The 19,404-nt window shown below is 36.2% G+C and overlaps 1 protein-coding gene across 1 annotated transcript in view; it reads right to left on the reverse strand.

The window, feature by feature from the left end:
* The window catches only part of COL19A1 (collagen type XIX alpha 1 chain), a 169,803-nt gene that overhangs the window by 52,589 nt on the left and 97,810 nt on the right, over positions 1 to 19,404 (reverse strand). Inside the window, exon 15 of the mRNA XM_066545914.1 lies at positions 11,443 to 11,490. Coding sequence (XP_066402011.1) covers positions 11,443 to 11,490 — 48 coding nt within the window. The remainder of the gene's footprint in view (positions 1 to 11,442; positions 11,491 to 19,404) is intronic.

The raw sequence follows: 19,404 nt of genomic DNA on the forward strand, positions 1-19,404 counted from the left end.
TGGCAGACACAACTGTGAACGAGGTGTTAATTACACAGGAAAACATGGAATATGTTGGGAAGGCTATTTTATCTCTGTTTACAAGATGGACTAAAATATGATTTATGACATAACAAAGACAAAACTTGATGAATTTTCTGAAAAAAACCCAAAACAACCCAGTTATAAAAAAAAAATTTGGGATAGTTGTTTTTCACCATTTATTATTTACTAAAACACATACCCAGTGAAACACAGAGGAAACATCTGTCCCACTTTTTATCCCATCATTATATTATTAGCCATTATGCAATGTTGCATGTAAAACAGCCACACAGATCACTATGAGGCATAAGCTTTTTATAGAGTAATGAAAGTCCTTTTTTTGCCTCCAAGCAGCTTTGTAACCTGTCTGGTATTTTAAATTTAATACAGAAATGTATGAAAGGCCACTACCTTTCAGCAATGCCATTCAGATACAGAGTCTTCAATGTTAGGAATACCCAAAACTCCCTCTACTTGTCAGCACTCCTGCTTCTCTATGACTTCTCAGCATCAGCAGGGGAAAAATATATATATTTTTACTATAGTAAGAGTGTAAGTAGAAAATATTGGTTTATGTTTTTGTTTAGGGTAATTAAAACAATTAGAATAATGTTTTTGATGAGCCCATTATGATGCTGCCTTGGGCAGACCATGAGCCAGACCATGACTAAATATTTACATTTTGATTTTGAGTCATCCTTCTGGCAAGAAAGAAGTGAAAAACATCTCAGTGCCCTCTCTGGTTTATAGAGTGGGCTTAGCAGAGAGCCACAGTTCCCATCTCCTGCTCAGCTGTGGGTCTTGGTAGCCCCATGAGAGCTGTATTTATTGCCACTCTGCTGTGCAGAGGGCTTACAGCCCACACAGGAGGGCTGTTACCTTCATTTAGCTTAGATCACTGAACAAATATTGAGGTTATAAAACTACTCAAAATATAAATAAATGAACTAGGCATCATATTGTTCCTTTAACTAAATAAAAAATGCAATACCACCTACATTCACTTAGAAACGATATGTGGTGTCAACAAGTTGTCTAATCCTACTTAGAATACCTGAAGGAGACCAAAACAGTTGCTGGCTACTTGCTCTGTGCTGCATATATCTTTGCTGCCAATCAAAGTGATAAGAAGTTTTCTAAATGTTACTGCTATTGTATGCTGCTCCCTTGACTCCTGCCCCCAACTAATTTGTGCAGCAGGCTACTTTCCTCTTTCCCAAAGGACAGACTTCAGCTAGATCATTCAAATGACAAATCATTCAAATAACAACTGCTTGGTTAGGGGCAAGAAAAGATAAAATGCTAAAAATAAAGTAAATAAGAGATTATATGCTTCAGGAAACCCAGCTGAGTGCCTAGCTGAAGTATGTGGTCAGCTGCATTCTTTATTTCTCTTTTACTTCACCCCTTCTGTGAATTGAAATGACTTGATGAGCTTTGCCTGACATGAGATGGAAAGCTGTTCAGAGGAGAGGCTCTGGCCATTCTCCCATAGGATTTGTGCTCTGGTTCTGACTGCTGCCCCTGGGCACTGTTGCAGGTCCAGCACACAGTGCAAGAATTCAAAATCTGTATTGTAACCCCCTGCTGTATCATGCCATATCCATCTACTCGCATCTCTCTAACTTTAGAGGAGTAAGATCTCTAATCCTAGTGTTTAAAAATAAACTGCAGATTATTTAAGGATAAAATCAAGCAGTTATGTAGGAACACTGACATGATTTATGGAGTTAATAATTTAAAGACTCTACACTTCAGTCTGAAGGTAAAAGTTCTTAGAATAAACCCATGTGAATTTTCAAGGGAAAGTGCTAATTAGTGGTTCTTGAAACCCATCATCACATTTCAAAACAAGAAATAGTTCTAGGGAAAGTAGAAATCTGGGCTTTAAAGTCTTCACTACCATAGTTGTTATGCAAAATTAATGAGGTTTATGTAATTTTTTTGCCAAGCTACACTATGATTCTCTTGGTTAATCCTCAAAATCAGACTTAAAAAGGTAAAAGCAAAACAGGAGGTGAGTGGGGAGTTAAATACCCCTGTCTCTCATCTGCCTGACCTACAGATGCCAAGTGCCAGTTCCAGTGCCCACACTATCTCAGATTACAGCAAGAGTTGGGATAGTCTCTCCCCTAAATTGAAAATCTATGTTGCAGACAATGAAACCTTGTTAACTTCAGTAATACAGTGTTAGGATTTGACTGTACAATCCCTTCTTCAATCCTATTAACTTTGGCCTTGAGGACGTATTATGGCAACCAATATATTGCACATTAACCTCTGTATGAGATGTTAGACCTGAACAAAAATCACAGGAAATAAGGCCGGAAGGCAAGAAATTAAAATTAAAACATTTACAGAAATCAAGTGCAAGACTGTTCACCATACCCCACTAAAACCTTTCACAGAAACGTGGCTCACAGAAGAATAGAGCACACAGAGCCTAATCCCCTGCTTTGGGAGAAAAGTCAGTAGGGAGTTCCTCATGCAGAAGCCTTCCTGCACTGAGTCTTGGGTTTCCAAAATCATTTTAGGAATGATTTACTGTAGTAAATCATTAAAATCTGTAGTTTCTTCATTGTGACATTAATAAAATGCTTAAAGGGAATGCCTAGCCAGGCTACATAAAATTGAAATGAGTTTAACAAACAAAAATAAGTCCCTAAAAAAGCACAGCAATGCCAAGAAGTCAAATGCCAGGACCTCTTTTGCCGACAAATCGCTACACAAAATCCATCACAATTTTTCAAGTGTATCCATAAAAGTTCAATTTTATTTCAAAACCACTCAAAGAAACTATTTTCAACTATATTTAGATAGTTGATACCTTAATTTTCATTATTAGATATAATTTCTTATTCTCTCATATTTCTACACCTTTGGCTAAAAGACATTAAAAGAAATATTAAAAATAGAGTATGTGGAAGAGAGTCTGAAATTCTAAAAGAGACTCTTAGAAGTTATACCATTTCTGCCATTCCATAAAAAGTTAGGTTTTAATTTCTACGGTGGAAATTGACAACGGGAAAAAAAAGAATTTTTCCAATTGAACAATCTATTTTCAGCATTCTAAATTACAACAGTTTCATTCCATTTTTAAATGCCAAAGTGGGAAAAATAAATATTTTTAAGCTGCATCCAAATTTACTGGATATGTACTTCAATGTGGAGATGTTCTGGGAGAAAAAACTGTTTTACATTAAGCATTTTTGGACTGTTAAATGTCAGAGTGAAGGAACAGAACTCTAACTTAAAGATGAATTTAGATTGGAGCTTTGCCTGTTTAAAAACAACTTACATCAAAGTCAGGGACTGAGAAGATGAAAAGAGATTCCAAAACTCCAGAGCTGTGAAGAAAATGTTTTGCATTGTGCCAGGAGGCTGACCTGCAATGCAGACATTATCGTTGTTCTGTAAGGTTTGTTTTATAATTGGTTAAGTACAACATTTATTCACTGAACTAGAAAAGAAATTATGTCAAAGAAATATTAATGTTCTATAAATCAGATAAATGCAATCTGAACTTAAATTAATTTTGATGCCACTCTAAATAAGTATGTGAAGAAAATCTAACAGCTCTCCATTCATTTATTTATGAAGATTTTCCACTCCGTCAAACTAACTTTGTTCATGCAAAAACTTGTAATATCAGAGAGTAAGCTGATTATTAACATAAGGCAAATATTGCAATTCCAAAGAGTCCCTCAAAACATGTAATTTTAGTAAAATCAATGTTGAAATACTAGACATGACAACAGATTCTTAGTTTTATGAGGTATTTAATTTATTACTAAGATAATGCTAAAATAACTTCCTCTTAAGTGAAGTATTTGGTATTATAAACACAACTATTGGAAATAAGGAAGTTCTTTCAAAAATATTTACTTCAGGACACCTGCAACCCAAGGACACCAATCCCAGGGAATTTAAAGTCAAGGATATAGCTGTGATATTGTAGAATATTTTTAAATGCTTGAACCCAATTCACCACTGGAACCAGGGAAACCACCATGATGGAGAAATAATCTGTTTAAATACATATAAAAGATTTTTAAAAATTTGCATTAATGCATAAGAATGAAGTTGTTGGTAGCTATGCTGAGAATAAGCTAGAGCTAGTCACATAAAAACCACTGAATTGTCTGGGTTGGAGGACAGTCTTGAGATCACTTAGTATGATCCCTGTCCCAAGCAGGATCAATTGTCCAGGACTGTGCCTACTCAGCTTTTGAGTATCTCCACAGATGGAAACTCCACAACCTCTCTGGGCAGCCTGCATCAGTATTTGATGACCTTCACCTTCTTTCTTGTGTTGAAATAGAATTTTCTGGGTTTTGGTTTTTTTCCTTTTTTTAAGATTTCTTACCCCTTGCCTCTTGTCCTGTCACCAGCTATTACTGAGGAGAATGTGTCTCTCTCTTCTTTATTCCCTCACATCAAATATTTACATACTGATTAGATTCCCACTGAGCCTTCTCCAGGCTGAAGAGTCCCAGCTCTCAGTCTCTTCTTCCATGGAAGTTTCTCCAGTGGCACCTTGACACCCCTGAGGAAGTCTGTGTCTTCCTTGAGGTGCTCTCACCAGAGCTGAGCAAAGGGGAAGGATATTTCCTTCGACCTGTTGGCAGTGCTCTTTCAAATGCAGGCTGGGATATTGTTGGCCTGTTTTATGCCACAAGGATGTGCTGCTGGCTCACAGTCTGCTTGTTGTCCAAAGAGTTCTTCTACACAAAGCTTTCTTCCAGACAGTTTATTTTCAGTGTATGCTCATACCTGGGGTTATCCCTCCCAAGATGCTGAATTTTGCATTTGCTCTTGTTAAACTTGATTTCTTCTGCCCCATTGTGCAGGCTGTTAATGAGGACATTGGACACTACTGGCTCTAGGAGCAGCCCCATTAGTGCGGTACACCACTAATGACTCATCTCCAATTGGACATTATGCTCCTAATGAAAAGGTTTTGGACCTTGTTTGTCAGATGATTTTCAATCCACCTCACCATCCACCCATCTAACCTGTACTTTGTCAGCTTGTCTATGAAGATAATAGGAGATAATGTCAAAGGCTTTGCTAAAGCTGAGGTTGGCATTCACTGCTCACTTCTCATCCATCTAGCTAGTCACATCATAGTTGAAAGCAAAGTATTTGGTCAAGAAAAATTTTCCTTTCATAAATCCATGCAGACTACATAGATCCAATCCCCTTTTTGTCCTCCTCATGTTTGGAAATGGTTTTCAGGAAGATTTCCTCTTTCACATTGCCAGGGATTGAAGCCTATTGACCTGTAGTTCCTTGCACTTTCCTTTGTGAAGACAGAAGTGATATTTGCTCTTTTCCAGTCTTCAGGAGCCTCTCCCACTCACCATGATAATTCAAAATAACCTCAGTGCCCTCAGAGGCTTTCCAAAAGTGCCCAAATCCCAGAAAAAGTGCCTAGGAGCTTATAGTAAAGCAGGGCAACCCTGACGTCCGGGGGAGAAATGATGCATCTGACTCCATGGATATCAGAAAGTAAATTAATTACTTTATTATACTATATTATTCTATACTATATTACACTGAATCTGCACAAACCTCAACTCCACTCACCCGCACAGAATCTCATGACTGTCCACCCACAGTCCTGACACACACCTGGATTCAATTGGTCAATGAATCAAAACACACCAGAATCCAATTACCAATTCCCTTCAGGTAAACAATCTTCCACAATACATTCCACTTGTTCGAAAACACAGGAGCAGTAAATGAGATAAGAATTGTTTTTTCTTTCTCTGAGGTTCAGACAATGTGGATCTCAGAAAATCCTTGGGAAGTTGTGCCTTGCTTTTCTCTGTGAAGAGAAATGTTGTCACAGGAGCTCAAGAAGGCAGCAAGAGGATTGTAAAGAAGCAGAAACTGCTGCACAAACTGCTGTGTATTTCAGCTGCATGCTGGGCCTGGCTCTTCTAGAGGCCAGCTGAGAATGCAAAATCATCCTGTCTAGATTTCACAGTATAGCTGTCTAATAAAATTGCCTTGATCCTTCACATTAAGAAAATTCTTGGAATTCGCTGAAGTATTATATTTTTAAACTGAGTAATTTTCAGAAAAAATTGGTGTTTATAAAAAGGCACCAAGTTCATGGAAAATCCCTGCTACAAAGATATCCAACTGAAATGAAGCACTGCTTCTCAAAACATTTGGAATATTATTTTGGAAATATAAACTTCATTGCATTTAACATAATAAAGGCAGAGTCTGGAAAGCTTCATGCAGCCTGTAAACTATACTTAGTAGAAATTTTTAAGAATACACAGCAACATGGCAAAATTATTTGAAGACTTCAGAAAATTCTTTGCATGGGAACTGAAGGCCCCTAGTAGAATTTTTCAAAAATTAATGGAATGGTGATTTGATTGTAGAGAAAAAACTATAAATACCTTTTCAATATAAAGAAGACATTAAAAAACCCAGTTGCTTGAGGCTAATGGAGGATCAGATACATGCTAAGTGTAAAATAAAATGCATATTTTGAAATGTGTGATTGACAAAAAACATTGGAAGAAAGAATTCAAGGAGATTTGCAAAGAGTCTGTTGTTGATGTTCTTTGAAGTGAAAACTAGACTTCTGCAAAAGATGAGCTTACCAAGAAAGTGCAGGATGACTGAGAAAAGTAATAGTTCTGCACAACACAGGAATCCAGGAAGATGGCGTGGTAGCCCACTGTGATTTAAATTCCACACAATGCTAGGTTAGTACCCAATCTCAGTATTGTTTGTGGGTTGGTAATACTGGACCAGGGACTTTTCTGAGTAATGTGTAATTACCTTCTGGAGCTCCTGATGTCATTCTGAGCAGTTGTATATTAGTATCAAGTTGCTGCAGCAGTAACATGCCTGAAGCCAATGTGATGGACACTGAAAAATGATGTATGAATGTAGTGCCTGCCCACAGAGCAGTCTAGTATTTCTCATGCAGGAATGAGTAGCTGTTTCTACTGGCCCATTTCTTTCAGTGACCAGAACTAAAATCCAAAACTCCTGCTGAATAAGGTCTCATGTCTAACACAAACGACTTCATTAAGGATCAAAAATCTTAAAAAGTGTTTTACAAAGTGACTACTTGTAGAACAAGAGGAAACACCAGACCTTTTTAAGAATAAACATTTGAGGACTCCTTGAACTCACAGGAAAACACAACATTGACTAACAAATGTGAATGGTAAGTGTCAGGGGTATCTTGGCAAAAGGAGAAACACAAGAACTCTACATGCACACACAAAATTTAACTACATTCACTGATGACATTATTACAGCCCTTTAAATGAGTATTGTATAAGTCTCAGGTTGGTTGAAGAATCAGAAATAAGTTCACTGTGTGCTCTTTGAATTTGGCCAGGTTGTGATATAACCAGGTTATGATGTCTTCTGCCATGACAATTACTTTTGCTTTCAGAGTTAACAGTCTAATTAAGGATGGAAAATATGTGATGAATCATTGAATATATTTTAAGATTTTTTGTAGAGCTACTGAAAATTCTAGGAAGTTTGTTTTGTGTATATGAAACTTGGTAGTAAACCATGCAAAATTGAAAACAAATTCCTTCACTTAATCTCAAAACTCTGTTCCTCCCTTTTTAGTGCTGTGCAAAGAAAACAAGCTACGTAAGTCTGAAGGTCATTATTTGTACCCATTGCTCACAAAGGCTGCTCTCCTGCATAAGCAGCCACAATGAGAAGAGATAATGGAGATGAGAGGCAAAGGAGTCACAAGTGAGGAAAAAATGGGAACTGATGAGTCTACTCTTAGAGACACAACCAATACTCTTGATAAATGCAAGACGATTAATCCAGTTGTTTGTTCAGAAAATAAATATTTACACATTTTGCTACTAGAATAGTATAAGAGAAGTAATATGATTATGAATCCAAATTTTATTTATTGTCATATTCATTGTTCTCCATGACTTCATTACTTGAAACCTTGTAGCAAATTTGCAATTTTCTGTTAAATAAAGCCAAAAAATAGAACCTGGTCTTCCTGCTACAGGGTCCTTTAATGCTGCACAAAACTAGAATTTTCAGGGCTTCTCTTTCTTTCTGAATGATCTCCCCATACTACATTTCTGTAAACACATCACACTAGTGTACTGCTTTCTGCAAACCTTTTTATTCTTTAGGATATCTGGAAAGCATCCAGCAAGACCAACTAAGACAGAAGATACTTCACACACTTCTGTCATCAATTTCCATTGCTGACCATCATCTAAACAAGAACCTAGACTGCTCTTTGATGTGGGAGTAAGATGATAACCCAGTATGACCATACAGTAGTAATGTACTATATTACTATATTATATATACAGTATAATATATCAAAGACACATAAAGTGACATATTCAGTGTTTTAATAATTATGCATGGGCTCAAATGACACCAGTAACTCTGTCTACAGTGCATCCATCAGAAAAAACTGTTACCACCTTATCTGAAAAAATGTATTGATCCCCCTTTACCCTTGAAATAAATACACCACTAATCTAATTAAGTAATGATGTAAATTTGCATTTCTAAGCCTATTTGATGTACATGTCAAGAAGCATTGTAAGCTTGACATAAGTTTGAACTCAAAAACTACAGTTATCTTTATGTTTATTATAATAATAGCAACACTTACTCTATTTTTATAATAATTACTATACCTATTTTTATGATGTGATTTTTTGTGCAGATTATTCCTGTGAGGTGAAAGAAATACTACTATTCAGACTTATTCCTCTCACTAGGGCTACAATTTTCCTAGTTCCCTTTTAAGTGAATGCAGGGAGATGGGTGCCCACTCTGGGACAGGGCACCTTTGGTATTTCTTAGTAGTTCTAATATTAAACCCTGATCTCTGTTGATATAATAAAATCTCACTTAAAACACTCTGAAAATGAAAATGCATGCTGTTTTCCTTGCTTTTCTACTCATTTTCTATTGCCATTTACCTGTCACTAGCTCTAACCTGAGCCTTCTATATGTTTCTTTAATATCACCATTAACACTGTTAATTCTCCTTGCTTCAATGTGTATTCTGAGGTCTGCAAGTTACACACTATATGATTGTCCTCTCAACTCCTTATTAATCTAAGAGCAATTTTCAAAGGAGTATTTAAAAATGCTCCAGATGCAGGTGGATTAAATTTTGAACATAGCAAGTACAGTATGAATGGCAACTTAAAATAAAAGTTCATGTTCTCAAAGTGAATAGATACTTCCATGTGTTTCTGGAATGGCTTTTTTTCCCCTAATATGTTACAGTTCCGGTCTTCAGAATGAACACAATATTGGTTTAAGTCTGAATAATTTGTTGGAGAAAAAAATATTAGCTAGTTATATACACAATAATATGCTTTAATCTTCAAAAGACAGCCCCTGAGAAAAGCAATAACTTCATATAATGCGAAAGATTTGGAGGATCTGCTGAAAGTAGAACAGAGGATCATGACATCTGTAATTGAATAAAAAGTAGCATTTAATAGCCATTAGATGTGCACTGTCCTGTTTGTCATTAAACAGAGCAGAGATCTTGTTACAAATGGTATGTTATTGTGTAATTAAATGTATTGGAAATGCAAAAGCACATGGGAGTTGAATTGTGCCTGCCAACAATGTTGTTAATGCTTGGGCGGGAGTGGCCAGCAGAAGGAGTATTGTTGTGAGCATCTTACTGGTAGAAAGATAAAGACAGATGCTGAGACTCCACAGTCTGCTGTTTCCATTGTTTGGCTCATGGCAGCTGTGTGCATGGTGAGATTACAAAACCATCAGTGCTCCCATTTTTATAGGGGCTGGAGTGTGACAGCAGCTCAATTTTATGTGTGAGTAGGAAAATGTCCATGATGAAAGTATCAATCCACTAATTCCTACTACAATATGGAAAAAAAAATTCCAAATCAATTTATCCATCATTAAATATAATACAGTGTGTTAACTCTGAACTTTTGCATAAAAAATGAAGAAGTTTAAAGAGTGAAGTTTCTAAAACACAAGAATCTTTATAACTATTCCTAAAAACTGTTCCTAAAAAAGAATCAGTCTTTTTGCAGATTCAGTACTCTACAGAACAACTCTAAAATATACCAAAACAGGATACAGCTATCATTTCACAGTATCCTATATATTTCATTACCTAACTGTAATAGTAATGGTAATTATAAAATTCTTAATAAGGACGTTAATATGCTAGTAAATGTGCTTTAATAACATTGTCATCATACAACTTTGAATTCTGCATTATTACACTGAGTTTTTCTGATCAGGTTCTCAATCCTTAGTGAGAAACGTAAATAAACTCAGCTTTCATGTCTTCATGTTCAGCTTAAATGGAATTTAGTACTATTTTTAAAACTTAACAACCAACATAAAACATAGCTTTGGGCCTACGTGTCATTACTCATTTTGTTCAAGGGCTAGTCTTCTGTTAGTTTTATTACTATTATTGGAATCATTCAATTAGCCTTTAAAAATTCACTGTAGTTTACTAAGATCAATGATGAGAAACACTTAATCTTTTTACTTCAGGCATTTTAACTGTGATATTGAATATCAAGATGCCTGAATAAACCAAGAATTATTGGTTATTATTGTTTATTATTCAATTGGTTTTTTTGGTTATTATTATATTGGTTATTATTCAAAAGTGCAAACTGGGCACATACTTAATTTGTAAAAATCTTGAAATGATTGAGTCTTAATATCTTTCCAAACTTTTAGGAACATACTAGATTATAAATTTACAATGGTGAATTAATTCTTGTGATACCACAATTATAAATATTTGTTATCTGCTCTAATGAATTATCAAATTCAGTAAGTCAGGGAAAATAAAAAGAGAACATGGAGGAACCAGTCAGTCCATTACTTAATCATATTAAAATTCTAAATAAGCAAAGGTTTATTTAATGTATTTGGCATATTCTGCACCTCCCCCTCCAGTCCCCTTTACTGTATCACTTGTACACATATTTTGGGTGCTGACACTTGCATAATGGCATTAAAAGACCTGGGTCAGTATTACTGGTTTTTGCTAATATTTTAGATAATGACCCTAAATTCATATCTTTACATATCTTAGATGTTGCAAAGTATAGTTCACCCCTACTAAAAAGGGAAAACTGAAAAGTTTTAATATTATTTCAGTTAAAATTACAGCAGAAACATACTGCACAAAACACAATACAATACATCTGTTCTGCCAGTCATTAAAACTCTTTAGATAGTTGAAATTGTTAAATCTCCTTCAACTGAAGAGAAACCTCAAGTGTCAAGGCTCAGTTTGTTGTCAACATGCTTCATACTCAGCTGCTACCTCACCATTTTTTTTTAGTGCTAGGCAGAAGTTGCACATCAAGCTGTTAGCACACTGACCAGTTGTTCACCAAGTTTACTCACCCTCTGACCTTCTTTGCCAGGTGGACCTTGGGGACCCTCCAGCAAACCCTGAAAATACAAACATTAAACAATTAGAACATTCAGTGCTATTCTCATCCTCTATTTTTCTACAGAAGTAAGACTAGACCAAAGATCCAGATGGCAAGACAAGGCATTTATTTCTAATAATAAGAATAGCCTTTTCCTAACAATTCCTTTAATGTTATATTAAGGTGCAAGAAAAAGCACAAACAATAACTATTATTCACATGCCATCATATAAAGGCTGTATCCTTGGAAAAGAAGAGGTAACTTGGCTCTAATTAAACATAGTTATATTTAACTACAATATTACTTGAAAAGTGATTTATCTTGTTAAGTTAGGATGCCATAAAAATTGACAAAAAAAGTTATTTTAAATAAAAGACAACTTACTCTACAACTCAAATTCAAATATAGGCACTGAAGGGGGAGGGGAAGGCAGGGAAAGGGAACTAAATATAGCAGAAGGCCTTATGCTCACTGGATCCTAAGAACCAGCCCTGTGCTGCTTCCTCTGCAATTCTGGCTTGGCTTTTCAAAACACTTCAGTGTTTCTTTTTTTTCTCTCTCTCTTTTTCCTGAACAGGCACTGGATCTTTGAGTGTTTTGAATATATCCTTGACTTGTGAGCCTTCCTTCTGAACTCAATGCAAGGATCTGCCTTTTTCAGTCAGAGACCAAATCACAGACCAGTTCTGATGCTTTGGGGATTTCATTTTACATCTGATTAATGTACAGTGTAATCATAAAGCCTTCAAATAACATTTCAGAACAACTTAGAACAGTCATTCCCCCCACTCTCCCTTTTCTTCATGAGTCATCTTGGAAAACAATTTAAAAAATTACTTTGAGGAAGCAATCCAATTTCCATTACAGCAACAAGAAATGTGAAATAATTTTAAATGTAATCAGCAAAGAATATGTAACAGTTCTGCATTGTATAATCTAAAAAAAAAAGCTTTGCATGTTATATTGCACATTCTTAGAGATGTCACACAATTTAAGAATTTATGTTTTCTTTATATAAGAATTTTAAATACTGAAATTTAAAAATCTTTAAAATTACTCAGACTCATGTATTGCTTCAGCATGATTTGTATCTTTGGTCAAATTCAAACACCTTACTTAGAATCAAGTACACATATTTATTGACCCAAAAAGGGTAAATTGAGGTGCCCTGACAATCATAATTTTTTTAAGTACCCAGATTTCTAGAAAGGAATTTAAGAAGTTTGTTTAGGATCTCTAATTCCCAATATAAACTTGAGTAAGTAAATAGGCATTCCAAAGCTACTAGTTCATACATCTTCAAGTAATGTTTTAAATTGATTAGAATGTAGTCTGACTTCAATTTTAAAAAGAAGTGGTCAATCAAGAGCTTTTCCATTTCTACCATTTCTCTGCTGAAGCTAAAAATATATCTCAGACAGTATTTCACTATAGGATATTTCTTTTATCATTTCAGTTTTTAATGTAAACAGGATAAGGTGTAGGATCTTTTACAAAGCTGATGCACACCATTTCCATCTTTCACCATAAGTTTATTGAACTAAAATATGCATGAGAATGTTGTGTCCAACAAATAATATCATTGTAAGTCAACTACAGTGCAAGTTATGTAGCTTATACATACACAAACCCATAAAGCAGCATGTCAATGTGACCTCTGCAAAGCTTCTTTACTTTCTCATCTAGGTAGTGTGGAACTTGCAGTTAATTGTTAGCAATATTCTAATTCTGTGAAGAAATTCTGAGAATTCAGGAAGAGGTGGAATTTTGTTTTGTTAATTTTTTCATTTTAGTGACAACTTTATGCAGGGGAATGAGATGAAAACCTGTAATGTCCGTTTTATGGGGAGGAAATTCTTAGCCTCACATATCTGTACAATAAGGCTCCAAGGGGACAAGAATTACACAAGAATGTAACTGCACAATAGTGATAATTAATAGCCAAAATTTTTATCCAAGGAGCACTTTAATTCTTTTTCTTCTCTCTACAATATTATTGTCAAGAAAAAGGAACCAGATAAGGAGATTTATCTTCAAGGAAAGGGAGGAGAGCTGTGTACAATTGGTAACTAGGCAGGGAGGACTCCCCTGTACAAGGAGCCACATCCTGATATTGAAACTGAGGTAAAAGTTCACACCAACCTCAGTGGGATCTTCCGTTTAAAAATTGATAGGACAACACAGGCCATGTTAACTAACACAGCTCTAAAACTGTAGTAACTTGGCCAAAGTAATGACTTAGCAGTGCTATCTGCTCAACATTCACTGAAAGAGGTTATGGAAAAATAACTGCAGAAGAAACCTACAGGAGAAATGAAAAAAAACACCTTCTACAGTGAATTCTGTCTAAACAGATGAATAAATGATCTACCATTGAACTCCTATGGAACTTGGCAATGAATAGGAATCCATGTTTGTAAGAAGGCGGACTGAAGTATCTACTTAGGTCGCATTCCTATTTAATTTCTGGAGATCTTCCTTTGGAGATCAAAGATCAGATTTGACTCCCACCAGCCATGGATAGCACAGCTGGTCAGAGGAGCCCACCACCACAGGTAAAGGGATAGAATATACACTGAATATATCTATCTATCATCCATCCAATCTGTGGTATATGGGATATACTGAGGATTGTGTTCTAAACACAATCCTTTATGTCAGAAGGCAATCTATTCTACAAGTACAAAGTCCCCAGTAAGCAACAGCCAAGGCAATCAAGATCATAGAACCACAGAATGGTTTGGGTTGGAAGGGACCTTCAAAGGCCATCTACTCCAAGCCTCCAATGAGCAGGGACATCTTCAATCAGACTAAGTTTCTCAGAGTCCTAACCAACCTGGATTTGAATGTTTTCAGGGATGGAGCATCCACCAACTCTATGGGCAAACTGTTCCATTGTTTCATCACTCTCATTGTAAAAAAGCCTCATTCTTGTATCTAATCTATATTGACCCTCCTTCAGTTTAATACCTCCTTCAGTTTTATCCCTTGTCCTATTTCAACAGGCTCAGCTGAAGTCTGCTCCCACCTTTCTTATACCCTTCAGGTATTGCAAGGCAATTAAAGTCATTCATTATGTGTCACTGTCACTTTGATACTTTTGACCTGGCAAGAGCATGGCTATGATGATGAGCGGAACAATGTCTAGGGACAGCACACGGCACTGTGAGGTATAAAACCAGCCTATTTGTGTGACATCAGGCTGGCAGGAAAATATGATGCATCCTTTGAGGTCACCTAACATGCATGGGCTTTTCCTGACTCTGCCAGGCCACCTTTGAGGCTGGAAGGTGCCAGACTTCTACCTACTTTGTGGAGCAGTGGAATAAAATAAAAAATACAGTTCATACAGCCTGTTCCTGCCATGGACCAAGCAAGCCCCTTGGAGTAATGTACTTGAAGGAGCTTGAGGAACATGAAGTGGAAATCTCTAAAACATTACCATGTAGCTTGGGGAAAATAAAAGCCAGTAAAATGGAGATGTTCTTAAGTGCAACTGAAACTTAGAAAATTTACCATCATGAGTGAGGGTGGCTATGAAGAGAGATGATACATGATGCACTGGTAGGCACAAGAGGGTTGTACAAAATCTTGAAAATGAACAGCAGAAACTTGTGAATCCCTTTATAAGAGGTAAACCATAAAGGGAAGTATTGACAAGGGAAAATATGCTGGTTAGAACATAGAATTGAAAAACCAACCACACTGTGAAAAACATGTGGGCAGATGTTTAAAGGAAATATCATCAAAACTTAGTCTAAGTTGATGGAAACTAGGAAAAACCAACAGGTTTAAAAAATGCTGCAATAGGGAGTTTTTAAAAGAACTTGTATTGAAAATATCTGTAGGAGATACCATTTTAGTACTTTAACAGCTAATATTTTTTGAAAGTATCAGGTGATAAAAACTAATAAAAATTATTTAACTTCAGACAGTAGAAGAAAAATATATTAGGAAGTTACAGAAAAATCAGTGAACAGTTCTGCCACTTACTGTAGAAGGGCTAAAATCCTGTCATGTGGCTCTGCAGGTAAAAAAGCATTTTTAAAGACCTGATACATCAAAACAAGCATCTGCAGAGACACGGTGGAGGCATTGTTCATAAATATAATAACTCAGAGAAAGTGCCTAAGAACATATTCTCAAAAAAACGAAATCTTTATCGTGACCCCATGGTGAAACAAAGAATGTTAAAGAAAAAAGAAAAAAATCCCTGCTGAAGTGGAATAGTGAGGTTACTTAAAGCTGTTATTCATGTTACTTCTCACAGAAGATTATGGTTAATGCCAAGAGAGAAAAATATTGGACAATTACATATATTTTTGGGATCTTGAAAGTTGCTTCAAAACATAGCTGATAGTTTTTGAAGCAGAAGGGTAGACAGCTGTCTTATGTACTTGTAGGTAGTGCTCCTGGAATACATTCTGAGCTGGAATACATTTCCTTCTCAACACAAATTAAATATAATACAAAAGTTAGCAATAATAATGCAGGTCTAATTAAGGCAAAAAATTTATTTCATTTATAGACTGGTTTGTATGTTCTATACACAAACTGCTTTCATCCAGTGTTTCCTCACTATGAATTCCAGCAAACACATGACCTCAATTTTTACAGAACAAATGCTATTAGATGGGGAGAAAATGTATGCAATTTAGTGAGATAAGTTAAACAAAATTTAAATTAGGCATGCAGAAAGGCCTTGTGATAATGTAAAAATGTAGATAATTTTTTAATCATTTGAATATGCAAGCTTTTATAATGATAAAACTTGCTACTTCAAAAAGACCCAGCTATAACAGATATGATTTTGCCATGCAATTTCAAAACATTATGATGATAAACAGAAAGGTATAGTTCCACTGATACAGCATCACTGCTGAAACATTTTTAAAAGCAAACTGGTGGGCAGTTCCCATTGCAAGTGATTGATGTAGTTATTTTAAAACACAGTCCTTGTTCAGGATTAAGAAAAGCTGTCACGTTGTTGAACTAAAATTTCAATGATCCCTCTGTAAACCCCACAAGTAGAGCAGCAGGGAATCACGGTAATCAGTATTCAGGTAAAAAGTGACCACAGATTTCCAAATTCCTGACATAACACAATGGGTGATCACAGTGAAGAACTGCACCATGACTGACTTGAAGAGCACTCTCCAGCCACCCAAATACGGCTTGTGGGATGGATGGTACTCCAGTGGCTGCCCTGATGTAAGAGTGGCACAGCATCCCAGACAGGATGCAACAAGATGCAGTTCAAGAGGTCTTAAAGGCACCCACTTAATCTGGAGATGTTTGTAGAGAACAAGTTCTACTGTGTGGGTCACTGTGATCCTTCTACCCTATTTTGAGAATATTTTTCTCTTTGGCCTTTACATATTGGGAGTAAATGAATGTCTTCCTCTCAGGTAAAAACAGATGATCACACTCAGCAGGCAAATGAACTGAAATATGAATAACTTTCCTCCAGTCAAGATGGTCAAAGTGTTGGTTTCTCAGGTATCTTCAGGGCAGTTTACTTGCTGCAGTGGTGATGCAGCCCTATCTTGAACCCCAAACAGGAGGATGAGGAAGTGGGAGACCTTAAAATTCCATTACCATAGTTTCCTCTTCTTGCCCAAAAGATTGTCCACCACCACCCACACGGAAGCCCACAGAGCCTGCAGACACACCTCACTGTTACAAATCTGTTCCAATGGGGAAAATGGCACAGGAAAATCACAGAAGGATGACTAATTTCCTTTTATGAGGGAAATTATATTACCATTTATGAGGGAAATTCAACTACCTCTATCTTAAACATTTCAAAACATGACCTGATCTCAGTCACATCCTTACTGAAGTACCTTGAGACAGCAAGTGGAAAGATTTGTACACCTGCTTGGCCCCTTAAAGTTACTGCAATGACTATACTGTTCTGCTATTACACCACTTTTCTTTCTAAACTGCTTTCAATCCATTTACTTCTACAGAAAAGGAGACAGTATTTAGCAGAAGTATTTCAGTCTGCCAGAAAACATGATAAGCTACATTTCCTTGACCATTTTTTACTGGAGCAAACAGAAAATATGTTCCTCACTGACGTCATTATTCTTTGGGTTTGGCCATTTCTTTAGCTCTCTCTGTTAATTAACCTTGAAATGTACTTTCCTTCAGAGACAATAATTTGAAAGTGAAATTCAAAAGGTAATTTCACCGACATTTACATTCATGAACCAAGTACTTTTAATAAACATAGGTTTATTTGCTAAGCGAAAAAAAGTATAATTAAAATCCTGAGGAGTAAATCAAAATTATTCATTACATTGATGTCTACTGCATATGGGACAATTTTCAAATCATTATTCTAATGAAGGACATAGAAATCACATTAATGCCAATTTATCAGATTAAGAATTTTTGAAAAAAAAATTTACTGTAAGGTTAAGGTTTCAATCTTCACATGTGCCTTCACTAAGAGTATTACTGCATAAAGAAGACAAAAACCTCACTGTAACTAATAAATAATCTTCTATTTCAACAAATGGGTGATCTTAATAGCACCTGCTCCCATAATTAAAAAGTGCTTTTTGAAGAAGTGGATATTTGTAAGTTATTCTGTGGAAGTTAAGTGAGCACTGTATTTAATGAAAAACAACTAAACAGTTTAGTATTTTCAGGAAATTAATACATCTCATTTAAAAAGCTCAGAGAGATAAGCTCAGATTTTCCTTACAGTAAATGTATGAAAAGAAGAGATTTAGAATGAAAATGTAATTTGCAGTCTATAATTTCTTTAGTTAAATAGGATTACTTTCCTTCACGTCATTACATGGAAAGAAAGCGAAGGTAATATTATTTCACTGCTTGCTACTGGAGACCGTGTATCCATTCCTTTAGCTTCACATGAATAACTGAGGAGAAAGCTGTGCAATCTGTAGCTGATGTTTGTTTAGAAAGGGGAGAGCCAAAAGTTACAGTGGAGCTTGCCCAGACCTGAATCTGCAACTTCCTCCCACAGCCACCTCCACATGGCACTTGTGCACCAGCTTCCTTGGGATCGGTTTAACCAGACCTAGGAGCCAACATTCCAAATATCTGTTTAGTAAGCAAGTCCTGAGGACTTCTGTCTGTGACCGACTTAAGCCTTGGCTTCTGAGTAAACACTTGGTGCCATCTGGGTGACTATTTTATAACTCCTGAAAGGGATAGGTCCGCAGGAACGTACGGACGGACGCTCATTTTCCCCAGGAACTAAAGGCAGCGTATCGAGTGTCGAGGGGAATAGTTATCGTATATTTTACAAGGGATGGCTGTGCTACCTTCCCTCACCTGTCACTCTTCTGACACGGCACGCACAGGCTTAAGCTGGGATATCAGAGCGGGCAAGCTGTGGAGCCAGCTGTGACCCTGCACAACACAGTCCCCAGCTTCTGCCTCTAAATCCCACATCTAGGCAAAACCACACTACAGAGAAGTACAATCCCTCCTTTTTACTCACTGAAGGTTCGTCAGCTACAGTGCAATTTATCAGGGAACTTAAGCTTTAAACATCCCCCATATTGCTTCATAAAGTTGACATAATAAAGGAGAAAAGTTCAAAATTTAATCACAGCATTTATTCATAAGACACCTGAAAAGTACTAAAGAAAAGAGACATCTACTACTTACAGAGCAATTCAGAACATAGCAGAGAAATTAGAGACAGCATAAAAAAGGCTGAGAATCAATCATGATTTTGGACCACTCCCATAAAAATACCACCATAAATGAGAAAAAAAATACATACATATATCTGGACTTGGGGAGTGTTAACTGACTCATAGAAATGCAGGGAAACTTTACGCCCTTAATAAAAGGGCTGAAATATACACATATATATATGTCAAATTTACAAAAAATGTATTTGTATGAATAATGCCCCAGTCAAACAAATATACTTAGAATTATTGA

Source organism: Molothrus aeneus, chromosome 3 (assembly GCF_037042795.1).
Source record: "Molothrus aeneus isolate 106 chromosome 3, BPBGC_Maene_1.0, whole genome shotgun sequence".
NCBI classification, from domain to species: Eukaryota; Metazoa; Chordata; class Aves; order Passeriformes; family Icteridae; genus Molothrus; species Molothrus aeneus.